Consider the following 26,354-nt stretch of genomic DNA (forward strand, 5'->3'; position numbering starts at 1 on the left):
AGTGGTATTGTAGTACAGTACATTTGCCTGCCTGCCAAATATGCTGTCATTTATCATTCAGTTGAAAGCGTACCTGTTTTGTTTATCTCGTTTGACCCAGATTTTGACGGAGACAAATACAGTGTGTTCCGACAGCTGGAGCCACCAGGTGACAGGAAACCAGTAGGTAAGTAGAGCTCTCCCTCCCTGGCTCTGTGCTGGGTCACGCTTATGCAGTTCCCAAGCCAAACCCCACAGCTTCCAGGCCTTTTGACAGAGAGTGCGTAGTGGGACTGGGCTCTGAGATGGTCCCTGTACTCAACAGATGGCTAGAGGAAGAAACTGACAGACCTTCAAACACAAAGTCACAGTAGCCTTGGAGGAGAAAATACTTTGGATGACTGACTTGTTTTTGGAGGTAGACAGAAATAGGTTGGAGAGAGACTGTGTACCAAGAAGAATGCTGTTTGTATAATATCTGAGTGGTCTGTATGCTTTTATGTTGCACACATTTCCAGAGTACTCAGTACATTCAGCAGTATCCCTGATGTCGGTCTGTTTCCTGCTGTTCCCTGTTTCACTAGGACAGTTTCCGATGGGGACAGCAGTTCCCACGACTCCAGTAAGTCCTGCCTGAGTCTGATTGCAGTGACCTTTCCTGTGTGTTGCCTGCCAGGCTCACTCTCCATAGTGAGCCCATTAGTTAAATCTTTCCCACAAAACAGCAGTGGTGTGAACACCATTTCATGCTTCTGTCATTGCAGTGGTGTGAACAGCCCCTAAAACAACAACTCTCTCTACCCACTTTTCCTTTGTGGGTTTTCTTATAGCCCTCCTGTCATGATTATGGTTTTAAAAACATGGCACTACTGAGGAGGTCTTTGTAGATTGTAGTAAGGGAGTTCTTTCCTCTGAAGTCGCAGCTTAATCATGTGCTGTTCCAGTTAGGGACTGACAGATGGCAAGTTCTTGTGGTGGTGGTGTGTCTCTGTAGACAGCCCAGCCTGGTTTGTGCACTGCTGTCTGCTGCTGCTGTTCTCTCATAGCAGTGTCTCGGACTACAGCCCAGCGCAGTTCTCTCCACAGCTTGAAATTCACCACGAGCCTCCGCTATGTGACAGAGCTGTAACTAATCCCCTCTCTTTCTTGTAGGATTGTGAAATTAGAAAAAAATCCGGAACTGAGGCGACTGATGTTACTTTGTGTTATGCCAATGTCCTCTCTGTCTGGCTGCTGTATTAAATGCTTTTGCAATGCCTTTCAATTGTTCTGTTTGTTTCGCAGGGGAAGGATTTGCCGATTTCAAGTCTGTCAGTGTGGATGATGGCTTCACAGACTTTAAAACCGCCGACAGCATCTCTCCACTAGAACCTCCAGACCAGGCCAAGATGTTTCAGCCAGCCTTCCCTCCTGCTTTCCCTAACTCTCAGTCTCTACCGCAACTACAACACCAGCTACATCAACAACAACAACCAGCAGTCTCTCTCTCTCAGCCTAAAAGCCCTCTCAACATGGCTGACCTGGATCTCTTCTCCTCTATGGCTCCCTCAGTCCCCACCCCTGCTGAGATCAAGCCCAGTCCCTTCCCCTCTGTGCCCCCCTCTCTAGTGCTCCCACCAGGCAGGGCCAAGCCCCCCGGGGGCGGGGCCGAGGACTTTGGTGACTTTTCCCTTTTTGGCCCCACCTCCTCTTCTGAGGCTGCTCCTATTGGCCCTGATGTGGGAGGGGGTGTGGCAGCGTCTCATGATGACTTTGCAGACTTCATGGCTTTCGGCAGCTCTGGGGGGGAGGCCAAGGGTGAGGGGTTGAGGTCTGGAGAGGGGAGGGCACGGGGGAGAGGAGAGACCATCACCGCTCCACAGCGCCCCCAGCAGGGCTCTGACAAGTATGACGTGTTCAAGCAGCTGTCTCAGGAAGGAGGCCTGGCATATGACGACAACAAGCACAGCGCCGGCGGCTCGTTCTCTTCCCTCAGGAGCGAAGCAGATGACTTCACCGACTTCCAGTCGTCCAAGTTTTGCACAGCGCTGGGGGCCTCGGAGAAGAGCCTGGTGGATAAGGTGGCAGCCTTCAAACAAGGAGGCAAGGAGGACTCAGCTTCAGTCAAGTCCCTAGACCTCCCATCCATCGGGGGCAGCAGCGTGGGCAAGGAGGACTCTGAGGACGCTCTGTCAGTGCAGCTGGACATGAAGCTGTCAGACATGGGCGGAGACCTGAAGCACGTGATGTCAGACAGCTCTCTGGATCTGCCAGGCCTCTCGACCCACCATACCCCTGCCGCAGGTGAGGAACTAGTGCGCCTCCTCTGGTGAGGCCCCGCATAGTCACACATAAAGAACCAATCGTAGGCCTGGAGGTGGCCCCTCTGTCTCCACCCCCCTCAGTGCCCCTTAGCTCCCACTAAACCAGGAGTTAGACTAGAGGGCAAAGCAGTGAGCTAGCTCATCCACATCACTGCTGAATCATGATGAGACAGTCAAACGCCACACACTATTATCATATCATCTCATCACACCCACCAGTCATTCATTCCCAAACCCATCATTACCTGGTATTCATTTCAGCGTATTTATTCACTTAATATTTATTTATTATTTATTAAACATATTAAGGTACTTTAGATGAATTTATTTATTGTTAATTTGTTTAGCATTTGTAGCACAGACAAAAAGCAAAGTCCTCTCCGCCTCCTCTTAGTTCCATTCATATAGAGTTGATGAGAGACAGTCAGGTTGATGTGATGTAGTCAGTCTGCTCTAGGCTACCACTGGCCTTCATTCCCTGTCTGTGCTGTTATAGCCCACATCGCTCATCACCTCAATGCACCTTTTGTCTCCCCAGTCGTGATTGTGTGTGTGTTGACGTGTTGAGGGATGTGACTAAAATAGCTGAATGCAGATGAACACAGGGACATGTAATGGTGATGGGACTTTGTACCAGGAGATGTTATTTATTCTCATCACTTTCAGAATGGCCAGTTCCTGTATGCTGCAATCGGCTTTCATTTTACTCACAGCAAGCCAAATTCTTCCTCAGATTGATTATATTATGTTGACGCTTAATGCTCAGCTATCAAATCAAGCATGATGATAATAAGAGGCGTACAAGAAAAATGTGTAAAGATGTTCCCTGATAGTGGACATACTTATTATGTGAAAAGAAAGTATTTATGAAAAGGCAGAACGTATTTATGAATGGCAGAAATCACCTCAACCTCTACAGTTTATAATATTGCATTGAGTAAATTGTTTTGATTGCTCATTGTGTGTTGGTATGTGTGAGTGGGATTGGTTGATTGTGTTTTGTATGTGTACGAGTGAGTTTTCCTACGATGTGTGAGAGTACCTGTATAGTATTCCTTGGCACTCCCAGTATTGGGTATCAATCTCCCATAGTGCTTTTGTTCCAACTCCCTAAACCTAAGTGGTCTCACAGCCCACATCACTACAAAGAGGTCAGAGGTTGGCATAGCAGAGAGTAGAGGCACAAAGGCACTGCTCTCAGGGTCTGCCCTGCCCTGAACCTCTAAATGGAAACACTCTCATGGAATCTAATTAGCCTTAATGTCCAGGCATTGTCCATATCAGCACCCTCTCCTCTCCCTTCCCATGATCATAATTCATTTACCAAGCATCTCATCTTCCATGTCATGTCTCTCCTCAGCAGCATACCACCCTGCATACCACTGCAGGCTTGCTTCTGAAGCTAAGCAGGGTTGGTCTTGGTCAGTCCCTGGATGGGAGACCAGATGCTGCTGGAAGTGGTGTTGGAGGGCCAGTAGGAGGCACTCTTTCCTCTGGTCTAAAAAATATCCCAATGCCCCAGGGCAGTGATTGGGGACACTGCCCTGTGTAGGGTGCCGTCTTTCGGATGGGACGTTAAACGGGTGTCCTGACTCTCTGAGGTCATTAAAGATCCCATGGCACTTATCGTAAGAGTAGGGGTGTTAACCCCGGTGTCCTGGCTAAATTCCCAATCTGGCCCTCAAACCATCATGGTCACCTAATAATCCCCAGTTTACAATTGGCTCATTCATCCCCCTCCTCTCCCCTGTAACTATTCCCCAGGTCGTTGCTGCAAATGAGAACGTGTTCTCAGTCAACTTACCTGGTAAAATAACGGTAAAATAAAAATAAATAAAATAAAAAATATATTCCTTCAAGTACAAGGTCTCTCCTTACAGCCTCTGTGTGTGAGCAGCACACTCCTTTTAGCACCCAGTTTGCAGTGAGATGTCCTTATATAGACTATAATATTTCAACACTAGCCAACATATCAGTTCATTGGTTTTAGCAGTTTGGGCAAGGGGCATCTCAATCAAATTCCATCTAGGAATTGACCATTTGAGTTATTCTAAATCGGAAATGATCAATGTAATGATGCCAATTTATTTGTTTCAGTTTTATTGCACATCGGAATAAATCAACTTTCAGTTGAACTGAAATGGTTAGGCTACTCTCGAAGGAGAGAGTAAGACGATAACCAATGGCAACTGATCCCTGAGCTGCAGCAAAATGGTTGCCATTAATATGATGAAGATAGTGTAGTGGAGTATTGAAAACATTCCCCAGAACCTGTTAATTGCTTCTCCTTTTATTCTGACCCACGTTCAACCAATCAGTATTGCTGTTCTTGTACAGCACCAATCAAATCTCATCGCTGAGAAAGCGTACAGTAGCAGGCCTTGGAGTGTGAAACCCTGTTCAAGCCTGGAGAAAATGTAACCAACCTTAAAGAGACAGTATCTATTTTTCCCAACCGGTGCTCCTTTGGGTCAGAGCTGCTCAAAAGGAAGCCTTTTCATTTGTCTTTGATATTCAGGTATGTTTTGTAATGTGTGGGTCCATGAACAGGCTCTCTGAGAACACACTGAAGTTAGTGATACCCTCCCTGCCTTGCTTTTTTTGCTGCAGTGTGCCTGTCTGTTCAATTTGTGAAATTGACAAGAACATATTATAGGATTACATTTTTCTGCATAACAGTATTACCAGTTGTTTTTATTAAAGGAAAGAAAAAAAGACAATGTATACAGATTTAATAGTGTATTTTTATTACAGGAAAATTCGTATTTATTTTCAGACTAGATAGACTTCCTGATATTATTTTAAACAATGTGTTGTGTAAACTATTTGAAGATGAAATGTATATATGAGGATAGGCAAGTTATGGAAAATATTTTAGATTGGTTCAGAATCAGAGATTGATTGTTGTCTTGAGAAACCCTATCTTGCTGTTAGTTATTGAATGGCCACTATTAAGAGCTTGTACAGAGGAGCCTAGAACTAACAGGTAGCGAGAGAAAAATGATACTGTCTCTTTAAATCTATTTTGTCACATGTGATTGGACAAGATGAAGACCCTCTCTAAGGTCTTGTGGTAGGATAGTCCACTTGTTTTATTTAACCCTTTGAGAGCTTGAGCAGAATGGTTTTACAAAGAATCATGCAAAAAACACAAATGGAGAGAAATGTAGCTGGATCACTTGACAAGTTTACATGTGCTAAATAATGGATTTGGAGATCCATACCTCTCCTCCAAATTCTCAGCAATAGAATGTATTAGACCATTGAAATATATCCTATGTATATGATGTTGACGTTATGTAATTGTAGTAAGACAAAAACAGTTGTGATTTGAAAATGACAAAACCCTTATTTATTTTATCTCAAAAGTCTGCTGTTGACATTTGAGTTACTATCATGGCGAGAACAGTAGAGAAGCATTCAGGTCCTCAAAGGGTTAATTACTCTCCTGCCTTGAACTTGTCCTTTAAATCACCTTGGCTTTTCAAGTGTTCTGTATTCAATTATCTTTCTATCAATCAACCTGTTGCTTTCCACCCTATTAGTACAACTACAGTGTGTCGTCTTCTACCGAGATTTACTAATTTTAGTCTGTGAATGTGCCTTCTCATTCTGCATCTATATTCTTCTGGGGCTTTTCTTTCTTTTACCGTTTGCTTTTCTTCTTTTCTGACTCTGCATGCCGTAGTATTCTAAATGATTCAAATATACTTTTACAAGTGTTAGTTTGACAAACCTCTTGTAACAATAGACCTCTCTCAGAGTATTTTGTGATCTTTCTCTCTTTACCCATGTTGTCGTAATAAATATTACTATTGGTATTGCTGAAATGCGTACCGTCTTATTTTCTCTTTTCCCTATCCTGAGGGCAGATTATGATCTAGCTACACTAGGCTTACTACTACACTAGTTCCTTGTCAATTTCACAAATTGCTTTTTTGTGTGCAAGGGTTGTGTCACGCATTAGGCTACGCTGACTGGGGTCCACACGTGCCTGCAGGTTATACTGTATCTTAGAAGGAGTGTGTATCTCTGAGTGTGTGACTGTGAGCACTTGTAAGAATGTGTGCTTGTTTGTGTTGCCAGTAATTATATGATTCCTGCTTGATATGTTACGAATTGAACAGTGTTCTGCTTGTACAACACAGTTTGTGGGGTAGATAATCAATACAGACACAGAGCTGCTCCACTCAACGACTGACGTTGCCATGGCAATCTCATGAAATGGATATCATTTTGTATCGTCATGTTAGCAGAACTGTCTGTTCCTAATAGTTTGTACTACAGTATTGTCACACACCTAGAGAAAACCATAGAGAGGTGTTCTACAGCAGGGCCTCATGTCCTGTCCTGTCTTATCTGCCTCAGAACTGTCTGATCTCCAATCTACCTCAGCAGCAGCCCCAGCAGCCAACCCTCTCAGGGCATCTATTTCATTTGTATCAGAGGACAGCTAACTCAACCCTTGGTTAATTTACATGTGACACATCAAATGAATAGAGGTCAATGCTATGTTCTCCTTTTCAGTAGCAATTAAAGGGATACTTCGGGAGTTTGGCAATGATGCCTTTTATCTACTTCCCCAGAGTCAGATGAACTTGTGAATACCATTTTTATGTCTAGGCATACGGTTTGAAGGAAGTTGCTAACTAGTGCTAGTGCAATTGCTAATTAGCGTTAGCGCAATGACTGGGGGTCTATGGGTATCTGCATGCTATCAGATACCCATGGACTTCCAGTCATTGTGCTAACGCTAGTCAGCATTGGCTCACCAAACTACCTCTAACATCCTTCAAACTGGACACAGAAACATAAAAATGGTATCCACAAGTTCATCTGATTCTGGGTAAGTAGATAAAGTGCCTCGTTGCCAAAATACCGAAGTATCACTTTAGCCTAAACCTATTGGTATTATCAAAACAAATATTCCACTGTCACAACTACAGTCGTGGCCAAAAGTTTTGAGAATGACATAGAAAATATTAATTTTCAGTCTGCTGCCTCAGTTTGTATGATTGCAATTTGCATATACTCCAGAATGTTATGTAGAGTGATCAGATGAATTGCAATTAATTGAAACTGAATCCCCTAAAAACATTTCCACTGCATTTCAGTCCTGCCACAAAAGGACCAGCTCACATCATGTCAGTGATTCTCTCGTTAACACAGGTGTGAGTGTTGACGAGGACAAGGCTGGAGATCACTCTGTCATGCTGATTGAGTTCGAATAACAGACTGGAAGCTTCAAAAGGAGGGCGGTGCTTGGAATCATTGTTCTTCCTCTGTCAACCATGGTTACCTGGAAGGAAACACGTGGCGTCATCATTGCTTTGCACAAAAGGGCTTCACAGGCAAGGATATTGCTGCCAGTAAGATTGCACCTAAATCAACCATTTATCAGATCATCAAGAACTTCAAAGAGAGCGGTTCAATTGCTGTGAAGAAGGCTTCAGGGCGTCCAAGAAAGTCCAGCAAGCGCCAGGACCGTCTCCTAAAGTTGATTCAGCTGCGGGATCGGGGCACCACCAGTACAGAGCTTGCTCAGGAATGGCAGCAGGCAGGTGTGAGTGCATCTGCACGCACAGTGAGGCAAAGACTTTTGGAGGATGGCCTGGTGTCAAGAAGGGCAGCAAAGAAGCCACTTCTCTCCAGGAAAAACATCAGGGACAGACTGATATTCTACAAAAGGTACAGGGATTGGACTACTGAGGACTGGGGTAAAGTAATTTTCTCTGATGAATCCCCTTTCCGATTTTCTGGGGCATCCGGAAAAAAGCTTGTCCGGAGAAGACAAGGTGAGCGCTACCATCAGTCCTGTGTCATGCCAATAGTAAAGCATCCTGAGACCATTCATGTGTGGGATTGCTTCTCAGCCAAGGGAGTGAGCTCACTCACAATTTTGCCTAAGAACACAGCCATGAATAAAGAATGGTACCAACACATCCTCCGAGAGCAACTTCTCCCAACCATCCAGGAACAGTTTGGTGACGAACAATGCCTTTTCCAGCATGATGGAGCACCTTGCCATAAGGCAAAAGTGATAACTAAGTGTCTCGGGGAACAAAACATCGATATTTTGTGTCCATGGCCAGGAAACTCCCCAGACCTTAATCCCATTGAGAACTTGTGGTCAATCCTCAAGAGACGGGTGGACAAAGAAAACCACAAATTCTGATAAACTCCAAGTATTGATTATGCAAGAATGGGCTGCCATCAGTCAGGATGTGGCCCAGAAGTTAATTGACAGCATGCCATGGTGGATTGCAGAGGTCTTGATAAAGAAGGGTCAACACTGCAAATATTGACTCTTTGCATCAACTTCATGTAATTGTCAATAAAAGCCTTTGACACTTATGAAATGCTTATAATTATACTTCAGTATTCCATAGTAACATCTGACAAAAATATCTAAAGACACTGAAGCAGCAAACTTTGTGAAAATAAATATTTGTGTCATTCTCAAAACTTTTGGCCACTACTGTACAGATCAAGTGAGTCTGTTGCCAGCCGCATACCACCCTGCATACCACTGCTGGCTTGCTTCTGAAGCTAAGCAGGGTTGGTCCTGGTCAGTCCCTGGATGGGAGACCAGATGCTGCTGGAAGTGGTGTTGGAGGGCCAGTAGGAGGCACTCTTTCCTCTGGTCTAAAAAATAACCCAATGCCCCAGGGCAGTGATTGGGGACACTGCCCTGTGTAGGGTGCCGTCTTTCGGATGGGACGTTAAACGGGTGTCCTGACTCTCTGAGGTCATTAAAGATCCCATGGCACTTATCGTAAGAGTAGGGGTGTTAACCCCGGTGTCCTGGCTAAATTCCCAATATGGCCCTCAAACCATCATGGTCACCTAATAATCCCCAGTTTACAATTGGCTCATTCATCCCCCTCCTCTCCCCTGTAACTATTCCCCAGGTCGTTGCTGCAAATGAGAACGTGTTCTCAGTCAACTTACCTGGTAAAATAACGGTAAAATAAATAAATAAATAAAGTATCTGTATGTGAGCGAATTATGTTGTACCCCTATATTTTCTGTCATCTATGTCACCAATAGGAAATAGACATTTTTAGAACACAGTCAATTTCAGCTTTTTATCCCTCCTTTAAGCTGGTGATCACAACCTAGTAAGTGAACCCTTACACACACTATAGTGCAGCACTAGATTAAATGCAGTGCATATGATCTCACTGTCACAATGTAGGGAAGATGGGGTGTTACTCTGACCAAAGTAAAGCTGCTTGTTGTAAGTCAACACAAATTCAGCATCAGAAACAGAATATGGCTTCCACAGTAAGTATGTTTCGTATAACATATCAAAGCTTCGCCAGATGCCTTGTCACTTTATCATGGCTGACTGACTGGTTGCTATCATTTCAGCACCCTATGCTTTTCCCACTTAGAGCCACCAGTGTGTATTTTGTGTTGTCATTACAGAAGGAGACGACATGAAGTTTGACCCCTTCGGAACGTCAGCAGTCAGCAGGCTGGCCAGCTATGATTGGTCAGAAAGAGAGGAATGCCTGTCTGCTCAGGGTCAGGCCAAGAAGCATCTGGTCCTGGACGGTGTTGGTGTTTCCTCCTCTTTCCCTTCCTCAGACATAGTCCACAGGAAGGAGACGCCGTTCGGCAGCACAGAAAACATCCCCATCACACACACCTGCCAGACGAAGATCACCACCTTCTCAACAGAGGATAGTGTGTCGACCGACAGCAAGTTTGAGGCCTTTGCTGACTTTGGATCTTGTGAGCCGGTAGGTTTGGGTGGGGATGAGGATGATGACTTTGGGGACTTTGCCAGCACGGTGTCGGAGAAGTCAGACTCCCCCGCGGCCGAGCCGGGCTCCGAGGGGAACCTGAACGAGGCCTCAGATGAGTTCGGGGCCTTTCAGGGGGACAAGGCCAAGTTTGGGAAGTCAGACTTTCTGAAGGCCAGCTCTCAGACCAAGGTCAAGTCCAGTGAAGAGATGATCAAGAGCGAACTCGCCACCTTTGACCTCTCTGTACAAGGTGAGTCATCTGACCTGTACTCTCTCTCTCTTGATTTATTTTCAGAAGTCAACTGATAAGTAGATACACATTCATTTTCTGATCCTCAGTCAGTAGATGCTGGTTTCAAAATGTAAATTGCATCCAGTTACACCATGCCTTCTAGTTCTGATGTAGTGGTGTGAATCAGATCAGCTGGCCCTGATGTCAGGACTTTCATCACCTCATATTGGAGCATCTGTGGCCCCTCCGGCAGCTCAGTGCAGTTCCACTGTCAGACAATAGATGGCAGTGTTGTGCACATCCTTGGTACACAACACAGGCAGATGAGATGAATTAACAACACAGCCCAGAAATCCGTGCCTATACGAAATTAACTGTATTCACTCTTTGGGTGTTCATTTTTTACTGTCGTTTTCCGGTGTTATGTTTCATGCATAGCTCATTAGCTTTTCCTACCTCCAAAGTGATGAAAGCTAATTTGCCTCATTGATTTCTCTCCCAGTGTTAAACGTAATTAGTTTTCAGTTGTTATTCCCCTGTCCTTATTGAATGGTTATCTGATCGGTGTGTGGTAGTGGGGGAATGTATTAGTGCTGTCATATTGTGGGGAAGATGATGCATGTCTCTGCAGGAGGTTATTACCCGGTTCTCTCTCTCTCTCTCACACACACACACACACACACACACACACACACACACACACACACACACACACACACACACACACACACACACACAGACACACACACAGACAGACAGACAGACAGACAGACAGACAGACAGACAGACAGACAGACAGAGAGAGCCCATGTTGAATAGTTTGGGCTCAGCATGTGACTGTGTGTTTGTGTGTCTTTTTTCGTGTGCCTGTCTATTTTCGTGTTTGTGTGTATGTATCTATCCATTTTTTCTGTGTGTGTGAGCGAGTGAGCCCTTATGAATTATTCATACTTGCGTTGGTTGCCGTGGCGCTGTTTTGTACATAATTATCATTTGTTGTAAATGAAGTGTTTGTCGTCTGTGTCCTTGTCCGGAAGTAATGAGCCACAACAGAATATGAGCTCGGGTAAAAAGTCACAATTATGCCATAGTAAACAAACAGGTGCATATCTGGAATTAGCCAACATCTCTGGGTTGGTATAAGTGACCATTTAAAAGGGCATTTGTATGTACTGTATGTATGCCAGACATTGCCTGTATATACTATATATGTACGATCAAGACACTCTCTCCTCTTGTCCTTGCCTCAGGCTCCCACAAGCGTAGCCACAGTTTGGGGGAGAAGGAGATTGGGCGCTCGCCCCCCTCCCCGGCCCCGGAACAGCCCTTCAGAGACCGCTCCAGCACCCTGAGTGAGAAGAAGCCTGCCCTGCCCGTCATCAGAGACAAGTACAAGGACCTGACTGGGGAGGTGGAGGTGAGACCCACACACAGTCACGCTATCCCAGACATGTTAACTACATTTGCCAATTATCCAGATGCTCTGTGGAGGGTTTACAAATTCAGTAGACATTTATTTCAGGAGCAAACCACAGAGGCTTTGGCCTTAATAAGTTTGTTTTTTTGTATTTTTTTATGGAAATGTATAAATGTCTTCTCATATATCTGAACTCATTCTAACAACTATAGCATGTTGTTTCAGGAGAGTGAGCGCTATGCATATGAGTGGCAGAGGTGTCTGGTGAGTGCTCTACAGGTAAGATATTGTACAGGACTGTTCCCCCTCCTTTTTTGCTATATCCGCACATGTGTTTGTGGGTGTGTGTAACCCTAACCCACTCTGCTGTCCGTCTCTGTCCTCAGGTCATCACTAAAGCCAACAACACCCTGAACAGTATCAGCAGCTCTACTGTTTGCACTGAGGTCATCCAGTCTGCTCAGGGCATGGAGTACCTGCTGGGTGAGACACACACACACGACACTGACACGCACACACACACACCACACTGACACACACACACACCACACTGACAAACTCACAACACTGACAGGGAGGTCCTGAGCTTTAAAAAGGCCCAACAGTCTTCAGCTAGAACCCCAAACTATGCCTGATCCCCTCTGACAGATTTGTCCAGCACTACAGAGTTGCCTGTGGATCCTTGTGGGGGCTTATCTTCGCTGGCCTGACAGACTGTGGATCCTTGTGGGGGCTTATCTTCGCTGGCCTGACAGACTGTTGATCCTTGTGGGGGCTTATCTTCGCTGGCCTGACAGACTGTGGATCCTTGTGGGGGCTTATCTTCGCTGGCCTGACAGACTGTGGATCCTTGTGGGGGCTTATCTTCGCTGGCCTGACAGACTGTGGATCCTTGTGGGGGCTTATCTTCGCTGGCCTGACAGACTGTGGATCCTCGTGGGGGCTTATCTTCGCTGGCCTGACAGACTGTGGATCCTTGTGGGGGCTTATCTTCGCTGGCCTGACAGACTGTGGATCCTTGTGGGGGCTTATCTTCGCTGGCCTGACAGACTGTGGATCCTTGTGGGGGCTTATCTTTGCTCGGCCTGACTGTGGATGCGTCCCAAATGGCACCTTATTCATTTTGACCAGTTCCCATAGGGCTCTGGTCAAAGGTAGTGCACTATGTAGCGAATAGGGTGTCATTTGGTACGCACACAGGCAGACAGTGGTGTCTCTTTTTAATGAGCTGTGAGATTGGTACAGGCACACATACCATTGTGAGAGGCTGAGAACAGAACACAGTGTACCACCACTGCTGTGAGTCTTCTTCCAAAAACACACCATTATAAACCTCTGAGCTGTCCCCCTCTCAACGGAGAACAACAACTCTGTCAATCACCGTTCCACGTTAACCCTTAGAGAGAGCGTAGTGTAGTGTTACAGCCAACATTATGTCAGGTTGATCCAGCTTCAGAGGGCTATTTTACATAAGGAGTCTTAATATGTTTGCTGCTGTTATCCTCCAGGTATTTCTCGTGGCACTGCCAAAAGTATCCCAGCTTGGTCTAATGATCCAACTTCAGAGGAGGTTTCAACATAGGGGACTGTAGACCTGTTAGCTTTTTTTCTATGAAGCGTTTTTTATTGTTCTTGTTGTATTTCTCACTGTCCAACCTTGGCTTATGTTGGAGCTGGCTGTGGTAGAGAACTGGGAGCAGGTGTGTTAAGGTTGTGTGTTAACGTCGAAGTGTGTTTATGTGGCAGGTGTGGTGGAGGTGTACCGCGTGACCAAGCGTGTGGAGCTGGGTATCAAGGCCACAGCCGTGTGTTCTGAGAAGCTGCAGCAGCTGCTGAAGGACATCAGCCGCGTCTGGAACAACCTCATGGGCTTCATGTCCCTGGCCAACCTGGCGGTAAGAAACACAGTCAACATACACACGCACACATATACCTCCCTTCCTCCAATGCAGTGAGTTAGCCTACACATAGACCTCCCTTCCTCCAATGCAGTGGGTTAGCCTACACATAGACCTCCCTTCCTCCAATGCAGTGGGTTAGCCTACACATAGACCTCCCTTCCTCCAATGCAGTGGGTTAGCCTACACATAGACCTCCCTTCCTCCAATGCAGTGGGTTAGCCTACACATAGACCTCCCTTCCTCCAATGCAGTGGGTTAGCCTACACATAGACTTCCCTTCCTCCAATGCAGTGGGTTAGCCTACACATAGACCTCCCTTCCTCCAATGCAGTGGGTTAGGCTACACATAGACCTCCCTTCCTCCAATGCAGTGGGTTAGCCTACACATAGACCTCCCTTCCTCCAATGCAGTGGGTTAGCCTACACATAGACTTCCCTTCCTCCAATGCAGTGGGTTAGCCTACACATAGACCTCCCTTCCTCCAATGCAGTGGGTTAGCCTACACATAGACCTCCCTTCCTCCAATGCAGTGGGTTAGCCTACACATAGACCTCCCTTCCTCCAATGCAGTGGGTTAGCCTACACATAGACCTCCCTTCCTCCAATGCAGCGGGTTAGCCTACACATAGACCTCCCTTCCTCCAATGCAGTGGGTTAGCCTACACATAGACCTCCCTTCCTCCAATGCAGTGGGTTAGCCTACACATAGACCTCCCTTCCTCCAATGCAGTGGGTTAGCCTAAACATAGACCTCCCTTCCTCCAATGCAGTGGGTTAGCCTACACATAGACCTCCCTTCCTCCAATGCAGTGGGTTAGCCTACACATAGACCTCCCTTCCTCCAATGCAGTGGGTTAGGCTACACATAGACTTCCCTTCCTCCAATGCAGTGGGTTAGGCTACACATAGACTTCCCTTCCTCCAATGCAGTGGGTTAGCCTACACATAGACCTGAGAAATTGACACTTGATTGTAACCAACTGTTTTGTCTAGAAAATATTCCTGATGAAATGTTGAGTGGATTATCAATGACTCATGCCAAGTAGGATTATCAATGAAACCTTGATTGTGTGACAGTGTACTAAACCAAGCCTAATCGTGGTATCTGTTAGTGTGTGTAGCTGTGGGGATGGGGAGTATAGAGCAGTCTGTTGTAGGCTGTAGTGATGTGTGGAGAACAGAGGCAGTGAGATTCAGTTGACAGTTCACTGCCTCAGTCAGCCTCACAAAGAACATTGCTTTTCAAATGCCAGCAGATAAAACAGACCGGCCATCTTCTGACTCGAAATAATGTCAGTACAGAAAGAGAGAGAATTAGTGAAGCAGAGAGGGAGAGGGATAGAGGCAGAGGGAGATGGAGTGAGTGAGTAGTAATCGGAGTTATCTCAGACCGTAGACCCGCAGCTGCTTTCTGATTCTGCAGCCTCTGCCCTCAGAGAGAGAGAGAGAGGAGCTGTCTGGGCACACTCAACTGTTCACACAGCTCTGCTGCCAACAGACTAATGGACTGTATTTACTTTCATTTCCCAGATTAAAGACATATTTCTACTTTAGTTTATTAAGCTGGTTAATGAAATAAATGAATAGAGAAATGTGTATTTCTTAGAGCAGTGTTCTGCCAAGGCAGCAGCTCCTCTTCCTGGGGTCCAGCAAAATGAAGGCAGTTATGCAATTTAAAAATATATATATAATACATTCACAACAGATTTCACAACACATGAAGTGTGTGCCCTCAGGCCACCACTCTACTACCACATATCTACAACACACAATCCATGTGTACAGTGGTCTGTATCCAGGTATTATAAACCGGGTCCCTCATTTCATGCAGTATTTTGTGAAGTAGCAAATGGTTCTTGATGTGAGGCATAGCAACATAGTGTGCCCCACAGCGGAGTCCTATGATCAGGTGACCAATTTGACACCAACCTGTGTGTGTGTCTCAATCACAAACATAGGCTTACAGTACGTGACCTCCAGATTGCAGGCCTGCCTAAAGCAAAACAATTTACTAGGTACTGCTCTGTTATTCAGCTGTCCTCAAGTGTCCATGCATACAAAGACCTTTGAAATGTTTTGAATACTTCTTGGATGTAATTTGATTTGTGGATTCAAATAAAGTATTTAAAATGTGTGTGCGTGTGCATCTGTGTGTTTCTCTGTACAGCCTGATGAGAGCTCGCTGGACTTCTCCTCCTGTATCCTGAGACACGGCATCAAGAACGCCAAGGAGCTGGCCTGTGGGGTGTGCCTACTCAACGTGGACTCACGCAGCAAGGTCTGCACACACACACACACACTCATGTACAGACACACACTTGTGTCAAGTCAACACATATACTGTAAACATACACTAATTCTCAGTCAACACACAATCACGATTGCCAACCAACACACCCTCAATCCCTCAACAGATGGACCCAATAACTGTTGAAGCATTTGATTACAAATATGTTCTAACACATTTCTCAAGCTGAATAAACCATGAATCATAATGCCATTTGAAAGTTGTTTTTAAACTAGTGGTTGACGCATAATAATTAAATGATCGTTTCTTTGACTTTGAACATTTTGCAGAGCAAAGAAGAGACAACTATTGGACGTCTGTTTAAAAGAGTATGATGCAGTGAACTGTCAACTGAATCTCACTTCACTCTCCTATTGGGGGCCTGGGGGCCAAATTCTCCACTGAAAGACAGGCGATGGGGTGCCAAAATGACAGCACATTCTTCTTCTCACAGCTCCCTCCCTTCACACTGTCTGCATCCCAAATGGCACCATATTCCCTATGGGCCCTGGTCAAAAGTAGTGCACTGTTTAGAGAATAGAGTGCCATTTGAGACGTTACCAGTGCCGACAGCTGTAGCACTGTGTTCATGCACAGATGCAGCACTGTGTTCATGCACAGATGCAGCACTGTGTTCATGCACAGATGCAGCACTGTGTTCATGCACAGATGCAGCACTGTGTTCATGCACAGATGCAGCACTGTGTTCATTCACAGATGCAGCACTGTGTTCATTCACAGATGCAGCACTGTGTTCATGCACAGATGCAGCACTGTGTTCATGCACAGATGCAGCACTGTGTTCATTCACAGATGCAGCACTGTGTTCATGCACAGATGCAGCACTGTGTTCATGCACAGATGCAGCACTGTGTTCATGCACAGATGCGTTAGAAATGACCAGGCTATCCTATTACACCAAATTCCCCTCCACAATAATTTCAGGTCATCTTAATTTCTGAACCTTATTAGAGATGATGATAACTGTTAAGATGATAACTCTGCTGGAAGGGAGAGAAGGAGAAAAAGAGGGAGGTAAAAATAGAGTTGGAGACAGACAGGACGTGATAAGAGTAAAGTTGTACTTTTGGCACCTCTGGTTGGGCTGAGGGAATTGTGGGAAGGTTTCTGGAGGGTCAGTGAAGCATTCAACTTTTCAACTTTATCAGGCTTGTAGCGCTGATGCCTTCATCTGACGGCCACCTTTCACTTCACCTCTTACCAGCTACTAACAGCAAGTCTATGCCATACACATCCATATCTGTGTGTTCTAACTACTCATCTCATCATTTGAGTTCTACTATGGCTTAAAATGTGTTTATTGTGACACTTTCTTTTCCACTTGTCAAAACCTGATCATCAGTAACAAGGTGTCAAATTGGGGACCATTTCTAATATAGTTTGACTGTACGGTCTGCAGGGCAAGATTGCTTTGATTGTTTCTTGCGTTGTTCCACTGCATCATTTAGCCAGATAGATTGATGAGGTTAGGCAGAGGGAGGATGGCTGAGAGGGATGTGACTCTGGAGTCTGGACTGAGTTTAGACAGCAGATGTGGCTCAGCCTCACGCATCAGACCAGGCAGGAGCTGGGAGCACAGGTGCTAAGAAATCTGCTGAGGGTTAGGGTATGTCTGTCTGTCTGTCTGTCTGTCTGTAAGTAATGCAATTTCTCTTATCTTACCTCTCTCTCACACTCTGTGCTTTTCTCGCTCTCTCGTGTGGAGTGAGTCAGGCTAAATAATAGTTGTTGTTTTTTTGTATTCCCCTGACATCAGATTAATAACTCACCTTTTAATTACGTTTTTGCCTAGAGGAGCATTTGTAAGAAAGCATAAAAGCCAAACAGAAAATAGCATCCCCTCTGAGAATAATGAAATCACAGAAAGCATTTTAATACAGAAGCCGATAATACTATTGTCCTTCAGAGTACAGGTAGGTTCTGTTTGTCTACCAACTAGAGGTAGGCATGTGGTGGTGATGGCATCACTGGCATAATATTATGTTGGGCACCATTGAGAGACTGGAGCTAGGTTGTTGGTCTTTGATACTGCTGACTCGGGTCTGGGTTTTATCTTATCCAATGGAGGCCTGTCTCCATGTTCCTTATCCAATCATCCTCATATGTTGAGTCAGGGATGGGCAACAGCAACACATGTAGCCTGTTAGCAGATCAGTCTGGGTTTTAGCTAAGTCATGTTGGATGTCATGTCAAACATGTATGGAATGACAACGAATGACAAGGGGGTTGGCTAAAGCACATAAATACACTATATATACAAAAGCATGTGGACACCCCTTCAAATGAGTGGATTTGGCTATTTCAGCCACACACGTTGCTGACAGGTGTATAAAATCGAGCACACATCCATGCAATCTCCATAGACAAACATTGGCAGTAGAATGACCTTACTGAAGAACTCGGAGACTTTTAATGTGGCACCGTCAACTGTAAGTGCCGTTATTGTGAGGTAGAAACATCTAGGAGTAACAACGGCTAGGCCGTGAAGTGGTAGGCGCCACACAAGCTCACAGAATGGGAACGCCTAGTGCTGAAGCTCGTAGCGCGTAAAAATCGTCTGTCCTCGGTTGCAACAATCACTACTGAGTTCCAAACTGCCTCTGGAAGCAACGTCAGCACAAGAACTGTTCGTCAGGACCTTCATGAAATAGGTTTCCATGGCCAAGCAGCTGCACACAAGCCTAAGATCACCATGCACAATGCCAAGCGTCGGCTGGAGTGGACTCTGGAGGAGTGGAAACGCGTTCTCTGGAGTGATGAATCATGCTTTACCGTTTGGCTGTCCGACGGACTAATCTGGATTTGGCGGATGCCAGGAGAACGCTACCTGCCCCAATGCGTAGTGCCAACTGTAAAGTTTGGTGGGTGAGGAATAATGGTCTGGGGCTGTTTTTCATGGTTCGGGCTCCTTAGTTCCAGTGAAGGGAATCTTAACGCTATACCATACAATGACATTCTAGACAATTCTGTGCTTCCAACTTTGTGGCAACAGTTCGGGGAAGGCCCTTTCCTGTTCCAGCATGACAATGCCCCCGAGCACAAAGCGAGGTCCATACAGAAATGGTTTGTCGAGATCGATGTGGAAGAACTTGACTGGCCTGCACAGAGCCCTAACCTCAACCACATCGAACACCTTTGGGATGAGTTGGAATGCCGACTGCGAGCCAGGCCTAATCGCCCAACATCAGTGCACGACCTCACTAATACTCTTGTGGCTGGATGGAAGCAAGTCCCTGCAGAAATGTTCCAACATCTAGTGGAAAGCCTTCCCAGAAGAGTGGAGGCTGTTATAGCAGCAAAGGGGGGACCAACTTAATATTAATGCCCATGATTTTGGAATGAGATGTTTGATGAGTAGGTGTCCACATACTTTTGAACATGTAGTGTATCTGCTATCAGGCTAAGCAACAGATAGCATCTGGATCTAAACATAGTTTGTTACTTGGGCTCCCGTGTGGCGCAGCGGTCTAAGGCACTGCATCTCAGTGCAAGAGGCGTCGAATCCAGGTTCTATCATATCCGGCCGTGATTGGGAGTCCCATAGCCCGTCATTGTAAATAAGAATTTGTTCTTAACTGACTTGCCTAGTTAAATAAAGGTTAAATAAATACATTAAGAATAAACTTGGAGACTGCAACAAGCTATAAAACTCTGTGATAGTTTGAGTTTAATGAAGTATTGCTATTTTCTCCCAATGATAAATGCTAATGAGTGCAATTATTCCCAAAAGTTATTTTTCCGAATAATAATTTATGCATTATTATTCATAAATGTCAGATTCTGAAATATCTCGATGATTTGAAGTGATTTTTCAGTTTAATTTGGTTATGACTTTCTCTGGAAAAGGCCAATAACATTAAATGAAGTTTACTTGGCAGTGGGCGTCTAATTCAATGGGTTTGCAGACTGCACAGTATTTCTCTCAAATCTATTGCAGAGTCTGGAATGCCCATCCCTGTTTGATGTTTATTGGAAAATGAGATGGATGATCGTAGGGTGGTACTTTAGATTCTTTCACTTTGGGGCTCTTGGAATGTTCCTGAGACGGGTTGCTCTTTCAGTTCCTTTGGTGTACCAACGTTCCGTTCATACTGACGGACTGATCCTCAGTTACTGTACAGTTTCACTTTGCTTACTCAGGACAATGCATGAAACCAGGAAAATGCTGACACCTCTTGTGCTACTTACAGGCACTGGCTAAAGACCATGACAAGAGGTTAAGGGTAAGGGTATGCTTCACTTATTTCCGCCTCTTAAGCAGCAGTAGACTGTAGCCTCCACCTTTATGCATGATGCCCCTTGCATTAACAGGTGGTGTTTCTCGTCTGGAGCCCTGTAGCACCATGAGCACCACTGTCCTCTTGGTTTCCTAATGGAGGGTCATTAACCTTTAGATTACAGTTAGAATTAACACCTAGGATTAATCATGCTGACCTTTCATTTTGGTTTTATTCTACCATCCAATGGTCTAACTCTTCCAAGTATATCCTCTCTGCAGCACTTTCTACTTCTGTTATGTCTCTCCCACATTACATATCTGTTGGCACAATCATGTTTGATGGGTAAATTGCACATACTCCCGGTTATGCAGGCAAGGACTGGGGAGGTGGAGGTGAGGGAGAGGGGGTGGGATTGAAGAAGAGAGACGAGGAGGAGACAAAGGGTTATGCCTTTGTGTTCTGTTTTCTTTTTTTCACTCCCTCTCCAACAGTCCAGGCTTTGGCAGGCGGGCTAAATAAAGTTTGGAGGAAAGAAGTTGGATGAGGCAGATGGAACGAGAATACATTGTGAAACCTGAGTGTGTGTCGGTGTATGTGAGAAAGGCAACAGGTGTGCGCAGCATAGTAAATGTACTGTAAATGGTTTGTGAGCATGTGGACAGGTATGAGTATACTATATGGTGTGTGTGTGTTCCCAGGTTGTTGTATATGCAGTCTGTCTGTGGGAGGATATGATTCACCACATTCTCTTTCATGCTTTAGCTCAGATATGTCATCAGGGATGCAAACTCTTAAACTGCACAACACCAACATTAGCATCTCCTCCTTATCACCAACCTGCTGCTACTGCTGGGGTCAGCTAACTAAATGCAAGCTCACATAACAGCACTCTGCCCCTCTCAGTTCACTAAGTTTATTTTCTCAACGGCTATATTCAGATGTTATGTGGGAGTGCCATTCAGCTATCTCGATAGATTCAACTAACTGTCAGGAGATTGAGCAACACTCTTATTGATCAGTAGACAGAGCATTGTGCCAAACATGAGTCATATTTTCAAAGGGTCAGTTTTTGTTGACCTCTTGTTTGTGTGCCACAGTGGAGATATGCAGGTTAAGCTGCCCACAAATCCCTGCTTCTAGCGTTACTCTCATAGATGAATTATTTAGTTCCTGTTGATTTATCTTTACCACTGCTTTCTTTTTGTTAGCCAGAGCTCCTGCCAGGTTCATCTGTTTATTAACTATTCAGTTGAACCTTGTTGTCCTAACCATCACCCCCATTTCGCCTTTATTTGACCCTTCCGCCAGGCTTTCAACTCAGAGACAGACAACTTCAAACTGCTGTACGGGGGCCACCAGTACCACGCCAGCTGTGCCAATTTTTGGATTAACTGCGTGGAGCCCAAACCGCCGGGCCTCATTCTGCCCGACCTACTCTGAGCGCCAGACATCGTTGCCATGGCAACGGGCACCGGGTAATCAACACCGGCGAGGTGCAGCAGCCGGGTTCTCCCTGCACACCGCACAGCCTCTCACCTTGGGCTGCGAGCGCAGAGAACACAGAGCGAGAGAGACCTCACAAGTCACTGGAATTCTCTTTATTTATTAGCCTTCTATTCTCTCCTTTTCCTTCTCTCTCTGAGGTAGTCTCCATGCTCTTTGCAGTGGTGAAGAAGTGCAAATCTGCTAGTTTGTACAAATTCAAGGCTTGACACAGTAAAGCCTATTCTGTATCATAATGTATTGTAAAATTGTACTTTATTAATGGTGTCATTGTTACTTTTTTCCTTTGTCTGGTCTCATATACAGTATAATGCAATATAAGTTATAGGATGCCTTTAAGCATTGATGTTTATGTGACCTCTCTGGCAGGCTTGATTTATTTCGGCAAACAGTATTCAGATAATTAACCAATCTTGTGCTATGTTAACCCAATGGAGGTCTAGTCCCTATGTCAGCAGGAGAAAATATGAACAGTTATATGAATAGGGTTGTGGGTCTCTCAACACTTTCTGTAATGCACTCTTTCTGTTCTCAACAAGTCCATAACAAACTATTAAAACTGCAATATACTGACATTGAAGGCTGAAGGAACTTGGAGACAAACTGAGATGTAAAGCTATCTGTTGTTTCCCTTGATGTCACTTGTATCATTACACTGCTGGTACTGAATCACTTTGACGGTCGGGTCTCTAAAAGCATAGTCCATGGCTGTTAACATTTTAATTTATATTTACCATTTTAAGTATTGTGTGACATTAACTTCTTTTTAATGTCTTTGTATTGTTGCATAGGGACTGCTATTTCTAAATTAATGTTAATGTGCTGTTTGAACATTTTTGTGACACTGGGACTTGAAAGGGAGTCTTAACTCTTAAAGATTGTTGGCTGTAGGTTTTGTTTTTCTGTCTTGCTGTGCCAGTGTATATATATACTTGCACTGATAATGGGGATGTTTTTGCAGATCTAATTCTTGAATGAAGTCAACTGTGATTATGGACTACTATTGCAGCCGCACTTTGTGTGGATTACAGTATCATAATATTGTAATTACAATGACTAACTGTAATGTGAAGTGATGATATTTACATAAATAATACATTGATGCATAAATTCAATACTTTTCATGGTCATTGATCAAGTAATCAATTAATGTATTACCTGGAAGCCTATTACCATACTAATCAATTTACAGAGTATTACACAATTCTGCCGAATTGTTTTTTGTTTTTAATCTTTTGTGATATAATTGAGAAGGTTGGTTTGAATGTCAACATGAATCCTGAAGGCATTCTATTGTCCCAATAGCACCAGTCGTTTAATCTGGACCAATTATGTTCAGAGTCTATTGCAGCAATATATAAGCAGTACTTCTCCTAAAATGCCAAATGGATTGAGATTCTCACCTTTTCTATTTCACTCAGTAGCATGCTTTTTCTCAGACCAGAGAGACTTCATCTCTATCACTTTGTGACCAAATGAAATACATTATCCTCAGACAAGCCTGCCGGGCCATTGCTGGAGGACAGCGTGCTAAAACAATCAAATGAAAAAGATGCCTATAGTGGCACCATGCATGGAACCAGTCTCATTATCATTCTGTCCAGGACAGGTGTGTGTGTGTTCTCCAACATACATTTTATCTCTCACCATTCCCTAATTGAACATCCTGCTGAAAATGAATTCCTCTCTCTGTCGTGTCCTCTACTCACTGTGAGCTGCCGGATTACAGAAAATTACAAATCAATTATTGAATAATAAGACTGTGTAAATTTGAAATGCATATCCACCCGTCTCTCCCCATGTTCTGTCTTCTTCATGCCTAGTATTGTCTGCAGGGCTGTGCCTCAGAGGATCACCTCCGGAGAATGGGTCTTGAGAGATGGGAGTGCTACCCTACTGTATTGACTGCTATTCTTCAGCCGCAGGCTCTTTCATATTTTCTGCCCATTGTCAGTCACCTGATATAAATAATTGCCTTTACCCTTAATTCTCTAGTGAGGATTTTTATTACTTTGATGTCCCTAGATAATGTTTTTGTGTTTATAATCCTATTGGCCATAAAAGCTAGTGTTCACAGCCTAATCTGGGTGATATTTCAGACTAAGCTGTAGTTTTGCAGATGTTCAAAGGCTTGAGGCTTAAAGGGCTCGAGATCTGTGAAGATTTTCACTTGAGTGTCCAAGATCTTGTACTTTGAAATGAATGATTTGAAACCCCTGTTCAGTTGACCAAGTCTGCTCAAATATGGGTATTTGAAGAAAGCACTGTCATATCTCCTATAGACACTTTCAATTGCTCAGTTTAACAATGACAAGATGGAACTATTAGAATTCCTTACTATGTATTAATCATTCATTATAAATTTTTTCTTTCAAATAGATAGCAGTATTCAGCATCTATGTCGTTTCTATAAACGGATCCAGACAACCCAGTGAGGTAGGGCCATGGATTTAGAGCTCCTCGGTGTTCATTCTAAAAGGGAATGGATAGATGAGTGAAAGGCAGTCTCGAAGAGAGGCTAGAATCACAGTCAAACGCTGACTGATAAAGAATGACTTTATCCAACCCTGCTTAAATTGAATTACTTAGTCAGTCTCTCTCTCTCGATTGAACTTCAATCTTTAACTATATGACTATGGAGAAGGAGCAAGAATTCTGTGATCGGTTCCCGAAACATCCATGATTGTCGTTGTACCAAATGTTTTTGGAATGAACACAGAGTGTTTCGTAATGGACAAATATATCAAATCAAATTGTATTTCTCACAGTGCTTTGATGATACTTGGGCTATTCCTCACCCATCACATTCTGTCTCCATTTTTTTTTGAGTTTCCATTTCAAATGGACATGACCTCAGTCTATCATTCATACAATACACTCTTTCTCTCTCTCTTCCTCTTCCACCATTTTTTCCTCCACAATGACCGCTTGCCACAGCAATTGATTACTGTGCCCAGGCATTGATTCAGTGTTAATATTCATCACTAACAGCACCGTTGCCATTGGTGATGGTTACCAAGGTTACTGTAGTTTTAATTCGCTGTCAAGGTATTGTCATACAAAGTGACCCCCTGTGTGAGGATTGATTGCTGCTTTTGAAAATCATGTCCCTTTTAGGCAGTCTTCTCTTATGCCATCAATGGTGTGACAAGCGTGAATATTATTTGTCCGAATATTGTGGCTATGCTCTCGTCTGTACCTGGTTATTAAATAGAAAAGCATGATATATACCAGGAAAAAAACAGTATGAGATGCTTTAATTAAAATGAATTAAAAGACAAAATCGAACCGCACCTGTTATACAGATGTAGGATCTTAATTTGATCACTATTTTGAGAATTTACTTGCACAGCAGGAAATGCAAACTTGTAGTGAAATCAAGGTTTAAAAAGGCTTCTAGTGTTTATCATTTACACTAACATTTGAGACTTGATTTTCCCTAATGTAAAATGTATCAACCTCTACAAAAAATATCCATTAATTATAATGCACATAATTAATTCATTCACATTTCCTGTTGCTGCATGATTATTTTCCTGCTGTAACAAACTGGCTCAAATTAAGATTCTACATCTGTAGTGTTCAGGGCATCAATTTAAGTTCAAGGCTGATGGAATAGGAACGCTTTCCTTTTTTACAGAGTGGCGATGCAACATAACATAACATTACTACTATTACTGCTATGTTAGTGTCATGAGAAATATTATTTGCTTGTTCACATCATTTGCATTTAATCATATTGTAATTTAAAATGGAGGATCTTCTAAGAGACAAATTTGGTATGGGTGCAACCTTCCAAGCTCTGCGGAGCATAATAATCTGCAGGCAGGCAGGTTGTTGTGAGCTCATTTGCCAGTCACATCTCCTTCCTACAGCCTAATGACATCTCATCCAAGTTCATCACAGCAGTTTGTTCCGCATGGCCTGCACTATGGCACTGTTGCCCAGTCTACTGCCTTTGATGTTCAGGGTGACGTAGATTGCTCTGCTTACTGGTTTCCTGATTAATAGTCATATTCTGCTGCTGCTAATGAAAGATGTGTTTACTCTAGGATAGCTAACTATTCCCTGAGAATCAGAGAGACATACACACACAGAGCGTCATTCCATTGGAGAAAGCAAGCTGGTACAGAAATGTATAATTTGGGCCCATCCCTCCTGCATCTTCATCATGCCTGGCCTGTCATCTGATGGAGCCAGTGTCTGTGTGGTTAATGGTGTTTATTGTGTAGGCCATTCTGGAGATCCCTCAGTAGAATGGGCCACAAGACAGTCCCCATCACTGTCTGTCTGGTTCTCTGTGGACATGCCAAATGAAAATTAATAAAACGTTTCTGTGACATCTGAAGACTTCTCTGGGGCAAATGGTTGTGAGTAACATCAGTAGTTTGCATCCCAAATCAAATGACACCCTATTCTCTTTCTAGAGCACTACTTGCGAACAGACACCATCGGACTCTGGTCAAACAAAGTGCACTATATAGGGAAAAGGGTGCCATTTGGGATGCACCCATGGTCTTCTGTTGAAGGAGCCGGTGTACAGAGTACTTTTATATCAACCTCTCTATTAAAGACGTTTAAAGTCACAGAAACACAGAGCACACGTTGTAGGAATGTGTATTTTGAAATTAGCTATGAAATTCAATCATGTTTTACAGCAAATTCTTGTTGCTATAGAGAGCCACGTTATAATCATTCCAACCTCACTGTTGGCACGGCTGGATAGCAGGACTTTA

At 44.1% G+C, this 26,354-nt stretch overlaps 1 protein-coding gene across 8 annotated transcripts in view; it reads left to right on the plus strand.

Annotated features, from left to right (window-relative positions):
- Positions 1–22,733, plus strand: part of LOC129822207 (synergin gamma-like) — a 47,591-nt gene extending 24,858 nt beyond the window's left edge. For 5 of the 8 annotated variants that reach the window (XM_055880287.1, XM_055880288.1, XM_055880291.1 and 2 more), the window contains 11 exons: positions 101–166; positions 1,264–2,262; positions 9,714–10,286; positions 11,519–11,685; positions 11,911–11,964; positions 12,072–12,168; positions 13,432–13,580; positions 15,755–15,865; positions 16,165–16,203; positions 20,086–20,118; positions 21,424–22,733. In XM_055880287.1, the coding sequence (XP_055736262.1) occupies positions 101–166; positions 1,264–2,262; positions 9,714–10,286; positions 11,519–11,685; positions 11,911–11,964; positions 12,072–12,168; positions 13,432–13,580; positions 15,755–15,865; positions 16,165–16,203; positions 20,086–20,118; positions 21,424–21,555 (2,420 nt within the window). In that variant the 3' untranslated portion in view covers positions 21,556–22,733. The remainder of the gene's footprint in view (positions 1–100; positions 167–1,263; positions 2,263–9,713; positions 10,287–11,518; positions 11,686–11,910; positions 11,965–12,071; positions 12,169–13,431; positions 13,581–15,754; positions 15,866–16,164; positions 16,204–20,085; positions 20,119–21,423) is intronic. The other 3 variants (XM_055880290.1, XM_055880294.1, XM_055880289.1) reach the window with 2 other exon arrangements.
- Positions 22,734–26,354: the final 3,621 nt, after the last annotated feature.

The sequence above is a fragment of the Salvelinus fontinalis genome, chromosome 24 (genome assembly GCF_029448725.1).
Source record: "Salvelinus fontinalis isolate EN_2023a chromosome 24, ASM2944872v1, whole genome shotgun sequence".
Classification (NCBI taxonomy): domain Eukaryota; kingdom Metazoa; phylum Chordata; class Actinopteri; order Salmoniformes; family Salmonidae; genus Salvelinus; species Salvelinus fontinalis.